This window comes from Mustela nigripes, chromosome 7 (genome assembly GCF_022355385.1).
Source record: "Mustela nigripes isolate SB6536 chromosome 7, MUSNIG.SB6536, whole genome shotgun sequence".
Taxonomy (NCBI): Eukaryota; Metazoa; Chordata; class Mammalia; order Carnivora; family Mustelidae; genus Mustela; species Mustela nigripes.
In genome coordinates this window covers 54,284,833-54,294,664 of record NC_081563.1, presented here as the reverse complement: position 1 = coordinate 54,294,664, position 9,832 = coordinate 54,284,833, and the positions used below count along the sequence as shown (strand labels likewise).

The following is a 9,832-nucleotide window of genomic DNA, read 5'->3' as shown; positions in this document are numbered from 1 at the left end:
TTCTGAAGCTGACACACAGAGAGAAGGAGAGTCTGGAGTGGGAGAAGAGTCTGGCACCTTCAGGCACCTAGGTCTAGCCACCCGAGACCAGAATATCCCTATCTTTCTACAGCAAGAGGAGACAATAAATTCACCCTTCTTGCCTCAGTTAACTTGATTTGGGGTTTTATCACTTGCAAATACCAAGGTCCCAGTTCATACACTCTACTATTCATTTGGCATGTTCTTAGACACTCTTTACTGTCGCAAGCAAATGTTTTCACGTAAATGTCTCACTTCCCCAACAAGAAAATCATTTCCTTGACCATGGTTGTTTTGCCAGCATACCTGTCCCAGTACTGAGCACATGGTTAAGTGTTTTAAATATATTTATTAATGGTTATTATGAAGGAGATGTACAGTGTTAGGAAGAGGAGAGAATTTCTGATAGCAGAAATTCTTGTTAAAGGCATTCCTTTGTGTTCTGACTTTGCACCTAGCTGACCAGACCACAAGAGAGCCAGCTGTGTAATCTGGGACTGTGCCCGCATTACACAATTTATTTGGAATATTGGAAATGGCTTTCCTTTTTTATATTGACTTGGCGTTCCCAGTTAGTTTCTCACTCCTGTCAAGATTTTCAGGAAGGTTCATCTTTCTCTGGGGGATGGGTGTTCCCCCACAGTCTCTCACAGAGCTCTCCCCTCAGTCCAAGACAAAATATATTATAATAGTACTTATTAAGTTGAGACTAGTGCCTCGATGAACTAAAAGGCATTCTCTAAAAGGCACGTGACTGGCCTTGCAGACTGGGGATAGTTTGTCAGAGGGGATAGTTCCCATCACCTGCTGAGAGAACACCAAACTCCACCCCCTTCAGCAGGGGAGGCCACCACCTGCTTCGCCCAGAGTGCGCAAGGAGTTGGTTTTGTTTTATTTTAAATCGGAGTTTTATTTTATTATTTTCTTAGTCGAGTATAATTAAAGCACAGTGTTATAATAGCTTCAGTGGTACAGTGGTCATGATTCAACAATTCTATACATTTCTCAGTACTCCTCAAGACAAGTGTGCTCTGAATCCCCTTCCTTTTGGCGGGCAGATGGGCAGCTGGTCTGATGGAGGCAAGAGGGACACTTGCACCCCGCTGGCCACCCTGTACTGACTCAGCTTTATCATCTGGGAAGTTTCACACCTTATGTGCTTCACTTGAAATCCTGGCAAACTCTTGCCTTCTACACGGTGACGTCAGCATGGTTTGGCTTCCCTTTTTTGTTTACAAATAAAAAAAAAGGCAACACCCAGAGATCTGTAGATAATAGGATTTATGTTTTACCACTGAGTCTCAACATTGGTTGGGGCATTGGGAAAGAACTTAATTTGGCCGCTGAGTGGAAAACAAGGGAGAGTGTCTTAGAAAAGACGACATGGGGTGGTGGGGCAGGGGGTTGGGGGGGCCTTAAACGCCCTCGCTTGCGCAGATGGAGAATCCTAAGACGCCCAGGAGTCCAGTCTTTGAGCAGAAGCGAATACTGACGTTTTCTGAAAAAGGGACAAATTTGTGAAGAAGGAGCGTTGAGAAATACGTTATTAGAATGCAGCAGACCCATGCCTTCTCGTTAATGTCTTGGCGAGGGATCGTACATGTAATTCTCTGTTACCCAAGGTTTTAACTACCCTTGTATTGCAAAGGGTAATGATGCGTTAGCTTAAATAAGACTGACAAGTCCTGGGGGCTCCTGGGTGACTCAAGTCGATTAAGTGGCTGCCTTGGGCTCAGGTGGTGATCCTGGGTTCCTGGGATGGAGCCCTCCCCAATCTTGGGCTCCCTGCTCAGTGGAGGGTTCTGCTTCTCCCTCTCCATCTGGCCCTTCCCGAACACTCTTGTGTGCTCTCTCTCAAGTAATTAAATAAAATGTTTAAAAGAGAGAGAGAGAGAGAGAGACTGACAACTTCTAGAAGTGCTGTATGGCTCTATTTGATTAATGCTTTGACATTCTGCATGGGTGCCCTATCTGTGTGCTTTTAGTCCTAAGTACTAATGACCCTGCTAAAAGAAAAGTATCTTCAAAAATTTTTCTAGACAGTAAAAATGTGATAAATGCTCATTATTTTCTTTCCTCTTACCTTCTTCCACTACTCTGGGTAATTTATCTTGCTGCATTCACCATCTGCAGCCTGGCCCCTCTTTCCCTCTGGCTACTTTCCCATATTGGAAACTTTGTATAAAAATACCAGTGATGACTGCAATGATATATGCTAGCTGGACCACTCAGGGCTTTTTTTCCTTGTCAATCAGTGCACTTTGCTTGCTCTTTCTTAGACTCATTCTATCTGAGATTCTGAAAATAGTTTTTGAAACCTTTTTGAAGAATAATTGACAAGTGGATTTGTATGCTTTTCAAGTGTACACCGTGCTGATTTGATATCCACACGCGTTGTAGAATGATTACCAAGACCGAGAGAAAACATCCGTCACTTCACACAGTTAACGTAGGTAATTCTTTCCTGTGTGTGCTGCGTGGTAAGAATGCTTAGGATCTCCTCTCAGCAACTTTCAAGTATACAATCCTGTATCATTAACGCCCATGAGCACGAAGCACAGGAGGAAATCCAACAGTTTTCTCCTGGCACCCAGGACATCTGAAAATTTCATCCTCTGTGTTAACCCATCAACTTCTCCACCAGAGGGCGTGTTCCTTAGGGCACCCTAATGCCCTCAGGAATGAGTTTCATTCATTGCTCGCTCTCCCTCCTGTTTAGCAAGATTGCCACACACCGTAGGTGTTTTGTTCCTGAACTCAACCGAAATGAGCCATGTTTCACGTCTACCTGTACTTCACACAACCCCAGGTGGAATGGCCCACACGGGGAAGCTTCCAGGAAATGTCTGGGAAAGGAATAATTCAGTACTCACCTATCTTCTCAACCACTTCCCCCTTGTACAGGGGGATGTGACTGCAGAGATGCCTGATCGGGGAACCAACCAGGAACCAGTCTATGTCCATGATCAAGGACTGTAGGGGGCTGTATTTGACCCAGAAGTATTTGTCAGAGTACATGTTCTTCATAGCCTAGAACAGCAGAGGAGAAGGGGATAGGATAAAGCAGGTTGACTTAACCTGATGTCCCTTATTCTAAGCTTTTTCTTTTTCATACTATGAAGCAGAAGCCCATCAGCAATGCTCAGGATGCCATCTCCTTCTGAGCACTTGGTCTGCAGGGAAGCCTTGATATTACCAATGTTATATCCTTCTTGGTGGCAGTGAAACCCAGGGAGGGTGACTCCCATGGCACAGGGGGCACAGATGGGAAGTTACAGGGGGGAATGCAACACCACATTCCAAGTCTTGGGCTGTATTTGTTTATTCTCACTGTCCCGTGTTGTTTCTTTGCACCTTTGTGTTGTGGACTAATATGACTTCACTCGTTTTTCTGCCAGTCACTATTTCTAAGAGCCTTGCTGTTCAGTCCTTTACAGAAAAACACTGGAATTTATGATAAGTTCTCAAATTGGGGGCTGGATGGTAGAAATCAAGCTAAGCAAAATCAATAAAGGAGAAAACACTTTAAGGGATGGCGAGTGCATAATCATGGTAAGATGTAATATTATGATCTTTCCCCTTACTCTCTTCTTTCCTCTGTAGGCACCCATTTTCCCGGGCAAAGGAATGGGGAATGGGGAAGAGTACTGCAGAATCACCTGTTTCTCGTAGATGTATCGTTCTAGTTTGTCCAGAGCAGGGATCGCCTTGTGGTCCATCTTCAGGATGTAGCAAGCTCTTCGGGAGAGCAGCCGGGATGCGATGTAGCCCTGCGGCAGGAAGAACACAGTTATTGGCCTGCCTGGCTCCCCGGTTCCAAACTGGTGGGGAGGACATTTGAGCCTCACTGAGGAAAGCCTTGAACATGTGCAGTGAGTGCACGTGACCATTTGTCGCGAGCCGTCCATTCTACCCATTCGCCTTCTTTTACATCATAGGTTTACTTTTTGGCTTGTTGTTTCTATCTCTGAGGTTGTACAAACCCACAATCTGTGCCCCACTTCTCATGTTTTGCAACCAGGGCCTGTAGTGTCAGGTTTGAACAATTAAGAAGCAGCAGCTGTCTGTTTCCTTCTTTCTTTTTTTAAGATTTTATTTATTTACTTGACACAGCGAGAGAAGGAACACAAGCAGGAGGAGTGGGAAAGGGAGAAGCAGGCTTCCTGCCAAGCAAGGAGCCTGATATGGGACTCGATCCCAGGACCCTGGGACTATGACCTGAGCTAAAGGCAGATGCTTAACACCTGAGCCACCCAGGTGCCTCTGTCTCTCTTTCTATTGATTTAGTTCTGCCTTTTCCTTAATTTGGGGTAAATACAGTATTCTTTAGAACTGTGCTTTCCAATATGTTCACTCCCAGCCACATGGGTTATTTAAATTTAAATTCAAATTAAGTAAAATTTAAAATGCACTTCCTCTGTCACACGAGGAAGTGTGACACAAGCAGCCACAAGCAGCCAGTAGCTTGTCTGTTGGAAAATACAGATATAGAGCATTTCCAGCGTTGTAGAAATTTCTGCTGGACAGTGCTGCTTGAGAAACTCTCCTTCGAGTGGCATGCTCCCCCCCTGCCAACACGCACACGTTTCATCCACTCTTCTCTCCTTTACCATCTTCTCTCCCTGCTTTCTCCATCTCAAACCCAAGCAGGCTGGAGGGGGCTGGGTTGGAGGCAGGGGGTATAGAAATAGCAATGGTAGGCGAGGCCCAGGAGCCAGACCAAACCGGAGGCCACCTCACCTTCACCCCGAATGGAATTTTCTCTACAGAGTCCCAAATAATTATACAGTCCGTGAGGCTGTATGTCATACAGGGAGAGAGAGAACCTCAAGCAGACTCTGAGCTGGGCTCAGATTCGGGCTGGGGGCTTGATCTCATAACCATGAGATCATGACCTGAGCTGAAAGCAGGAGTGGGACACTTAACTGACTGAGCCACCTAGGTTTCCCAAACAAAACCACTTCTTCTAGTTCCCATTTTTCAATTCTTACAAATTGCCAGTTCCTAAAATTCAAAAAGAGCCCGAGGCGAAGCCTGATGGCCGTGCAAGGGGCTTAAACCGAGTCCTCACAGCTCTGGGTTTTTTTTGTTTTTGTTTTTGTTTTTGTTTTTTTGTTTTTTGTTTTAAGACACTTGGGGAATTTCCCTGAAATCTGCTTTAAAAAACAATTGCAGTACAACTTCTTTTAAAACTGTATCTTTCAAAAATTTTGTGTTTTCAGATATATCCTAGAACTGCCAATGCCAATGGGGAGGAGACATGTGAGGAGGTTCCTACAAGAAAAAGAGACAAAAAGTACGTTCACATGCCCAGTGAGATGGACTGTGACCTACTTATATCCACAGTACATAGCTCTGTCCCATGGTAAAAGCAGTCTCCTGATCAGATGAAACGAATAGAAAACAAACAAATAAATGGATAAAGGACCCAATACCTCTTCTAAGCAGGTTTCTGAGATTTATTGTTAATAGCAGTAACTGAAACTTGTAAAGATTTTGGATTAACACACTTTCCTTCTTCCAGAAGAAGTATGATTTATTGCATATCCTACTGACATAGTTGAAGAGGTATAGTTGTTCGGGATTTCTGCTATTCTATGATTGTTTATTCCATAATCGCTCTTTTTCTGCACGATTTTTTCTATTAGAAGCCCTAATGCACTCATTTATTCATTCAGCCAATATTTTTGAAAGCCTGTGTGCCAGGCTATGCTCTGGGTTTTAGTCCCCTCTTCTAGACACTGTCTGAGCCTGTAGTGAGGCAATTATCATGATGGTCCAATTACCACCTCAAAAGATCAAACAGGTGTGTATGTTACCTGTTACACATTTTTCTTAGAAGTGGTTTTGTTTGGGAAACCTAGGTGGCTCAGTCAGTTAAGTGTCCTACTCCTGCTTTCAGCTCAGGTCATGATCTCATGGTTGTGGGATCAAGCCCCCAGCCCGAATCTGAGCCCAGCTCAGAGTCTGCTTGAGATTCTCTCTCCCTTGCCCTCTGCCCCTCCCTCTCCTCAAATGCACACATACCCTCTCTCTCTTTCTCTCTAAAATAAATAAATAAAATCTCCCTTTTTTGAAAAAAGGGAAAAGTGGGGTGCCTGGGTGGCTCAGTGGGTTAAAGCCTTTATCTTCAGCTCAGGTCATGATCCCAGGGTCCTGGGATCAAGCCACGAATCGGGCTCTCTGCTGAGCAGGGAGTCTGCTTCCTCCTCTCTCTCTCTCCCTGCCTCTCTGCCTACTTGTGATCTCTTTTTTTCTGTCAAACAAATAAAATTTTTAAATCTTTTAAAAAATTAAAAAGAGAAAAGCAAAAGTAAGGGAATTCTGGAAGAATTGCAAGGATAGTTCTTGGAATTCAAATGCATAGTAAATGGCTGCCCCTTCACCCTTTAGAAACCCAGTGAGTCTTGAAGAATATAAAAATCCCTTTGCAGCTTACATGTTTATAGTCAAAAATCGTGGTAGAGGAGCATGAACCTGAATGGATGTTAATGATGGCAATATTTTTTTGATTGTCGATTGTCACTGTCTCCTGAAGATTGCCACCATTTTTGCTTGGGCTGATGATGTTATAAACCTAGATTAACAACAAAGACATAATGGTTTTTCCATAAGTCCTATGCACTGGAAAGACAACCCTGCCAACCAAATGAAGCCCTCCACTTGTGAGCAAGAGACTGAAGTCTGAAACCTCCTCCCTGGCATCCCAGACCGAAAACCATGCTAAAGTAAGAATGTGAAGCTCTTCTTCATGGTTTACTATATTATACACAAGAGAAGCAAAAACATCACAGAAGAAATGAAAGTGACCACATTGTAAAGCAATGGGTTGCATTTTTTTTAAGGACTGCAGTTTGGAAAGAAATAACCAAACTTATCATTTCCTTTATTGGTTATTTCTGGGATGCCATCCCAAATAGGGCATATGGGCTCTCTACCGTGCTCCACATAGATGATCTTGTATCTTCCTTTTCCTCTGCCAGTAACTGTAGGGTATAAAGTCCAAAGAAAACCAACTTACCTCATATCCATGAGATTGTGTCCCAAAGATGGCCAACACCAGAAACACCACCTAAAAAACAGACCAGTTGCATCTATTCTCTATAGGGCAGTCATTAAGGATGGGGACTTACAGAGACACTGGACAGGATAAGCACAAGTATCTTGGAAAATATACATTTAGAGACACAGGTGGGTGATCATGGGCAATCAACAGTCCATCTCCCAGATGCGAAACACACATTCCCTCATTAGACAGGTGTTTGCTGACTTCATGCTATTTGTCAGACACCAGGTTCTACCTTTATGCCCCATCCCTGACCCTTCCCAACATCATAAGCTTGTAGGCAACAAGAGTTCTTATGCCAGATACAACCTGGAGTAGGTGAACAGTGAGGAAGGACTCCTTTTACTACGAGAACACCCTGGTGTGACTCACAGTGGATTTGGATGACAGAGTGAAGTTGGTTAAAAAAAAAAAAATGTATCAAATTCCCTTGAAACCAAGAGGGTAAATTACAGTGCGATTCATGGTGATGAGATACAATGGATTCCCAAGGGAAACGATGAAAATAGGATACTTGGAGGCATGGCAAACTTTCAAGGCTGACATCAAGGAAAGCCTCTATATTCTCCTTAGTGATGCCCTCAGACAAATGTTAGGCTGATGGACCATGAGACTGACACTGACGCAGTGATGACATTTTGCTGCAGTTGTGTGAAGAGTCTTATCCAATGGGTAAAAGACCCAGTTTTGCCTTCTTTTCTGAACGCTACCATGTACGCCACTGCCATTGCAAGCCACTCATGAAGGAGGTCTGCAGGAAGGCAAGTATTTTTAAGACCTGTCAAGAGGATTTATTTACTTTCCTAACATTCACCAGTAACATTTCTCTTCTGATGACTGGGGAGGAGTGTCTGACAAAGGCCAGCATGCAGATCTCCAACCTGCCTACTCGCCCAGCCACATGCCTTCTCTGACTCCAGGCCAGCTCTATAACCTCTGACACTCTTCTCTATTCTATTTAAATGGGTCTAATACAGAGGTTTGAACAGATGGGTGGAGGACTGACCACCATAGTAATACAATTAGAGAGAGCTCAGGAAGTGCCCCCGCCCCCCAAATAACCACCTGCCCAACACCGTGTTTAATACACCGAGGTTACAGGATTAGGTTTCAGCAACAGATCTCCTCTTGGAAAATCAAGAGACCCTTGGAGATGGAACTCTCTAAGCCAACAATCTTGAACACCTGATGGGAAGAAACTTACCATTTTGCTTTCTCCATCACCAGCTAAATGAGGACAAAGGATAGATCACTGGGGAAGGAGTTCCATTCTAGGTCAAAACATAGACCTCTGCTCATGGAGCAGTGCAGAGTGGAGCCATGGGAGACTGGGGTCAGGATTGGGATCCGCAGGAGGAGAGATTGCACAGCAGGAACGTTGTACCGTAATTGCTCCTGCCAGGGGGGCCGGAGATGGGTACATTTCAAGTCTAAACCTCATGTTTACTGGAAAGGGAAAATCACATTCCTCTGGCCTCAGTCTCCTCATCCATAGGATGGGGGTAATACTGCTCAGCTCACAGAATTCTTGAGGTGAATAAATCAAAGTATGTTCAGCATAGGATCTCATATGCACTCAGAAAATGATAGCTGCTATTATCTTTTAAAAAAAAAAATTGTCCCTTCTCTTTTAAATAGTAAATGCAGTTGTCCCAAAATGCCTACATTCCTTCTCAAGCTCATGATAGTAAGGAACTGTTATTAAGAATTCTCCAAATTAAAATTCTCTAGGTATTTCCAAGATGTTTTTTTTAAGTAAATGTCTTAGAAAATAGACAATGGACCGATAAATATCTGACCTCATATTTAACACTATCGTTGCCAAAGACATTATTTAATTCAACGACAGAAGCTTAAAAGCTTGCATAGTGTTCATCTAAGACTTCTGAAATTCAAGGCATATTGGATTTGAACATTTTCTCTCAGAGCCACCACAAGAATATAAAGAAGCATAAAAAAATACTCACAAGGACTTTCATTTTGCCTGATGGGAAGAAGGTGCCAGACGAGGCTGCCGGTGCAACTCCAACCCTTTATATTAGCTTTAAGGTGTGGAAATCTCTTTCCAGAACAATTACGTTGGAAAAGGCTATGTCCACATCTCTGACAAACACCAGCAAACTCCTTTATCAGGATTGAGACACAGCCACATAACCTGATATCAATAAACTTCATTAGTCAGTAATAAAAATCTGCCACTTGGTCACTCAGTAAATATTCCTTGCTTATCTGTGTAACATTGCAGTCAAGATTTCAATTTCCACCCTTTAAAAATATTATAAGATGCTTGTTCTACACCAGCATCTTATAGACAAACAAGTCCTACTATCTGCCCCTGATGGTCAAGTCCTCCCTTCAGACTTGAACTGGGTTTTCAGTGTCTTTTCATGTGTGCCCTGTATTTTGAATTCTTCTGACTGAAGGATGGACGTAGGACTAGAGGAAACACAGTGGCTGGGGGACGCCTATGACTTAATTTCTTCTCCCTGTTAAAGTCACTTCCAATTTCCACAGACTCATGAGGAACAAGATCTAGAGAGCACTCTGCCCAATTACCAGAGTTAACCACAGGTTTACATTAAGCATTGCCCATAACTCCATAAAAACTATGAGTTATACATCTCTACTTATCCTGAAGGGCACTGAAAATTTCTCAGATTAAAAAAAAAATGAGATACAGTTGAATTTGTGTAATTTTTATAATACCACACTCAAAAATGTTTGGCTAGGGTTACAGTGGGATCA

General features: G+C 43.2%; 1 protein-coding gene across 1 annotated transcript; it reads right to left on the bottom strand.

Annotated features, from left to right (window-relative positions):
• Positions 1 to 1,326: 1,326 nt before the first annotated feature.
• On the bottom strand, positions 1,327 to 9,503 carry GKN2 (gastrokine 2). The gene is made up of 6 exons (XM_059407778.1): positions 9,055 to 9,503; positions 7,043 to 7,093; positions 6,461 to 6,598; positions 3,681 to 3,791; positions 2,895 to 3,051; positions 1,327 to 1,519 (listed from the first exon to the last, which is right to left on the bottom strand). Exons 1-6 carry the CDS (start codon positions 9,064 to 9,066, stop codon positions 1,437 to 1,439), a joined length of 552 nt encoding a protein of 183 aa, XP_059263761.1. The 5' UTR covers positions 9,067 to 9,503; the 3' UTR covers positions 1,327 to 1,436.
• Positions 9,504 to 9,832: the final 329 nt, after the last annotated feature.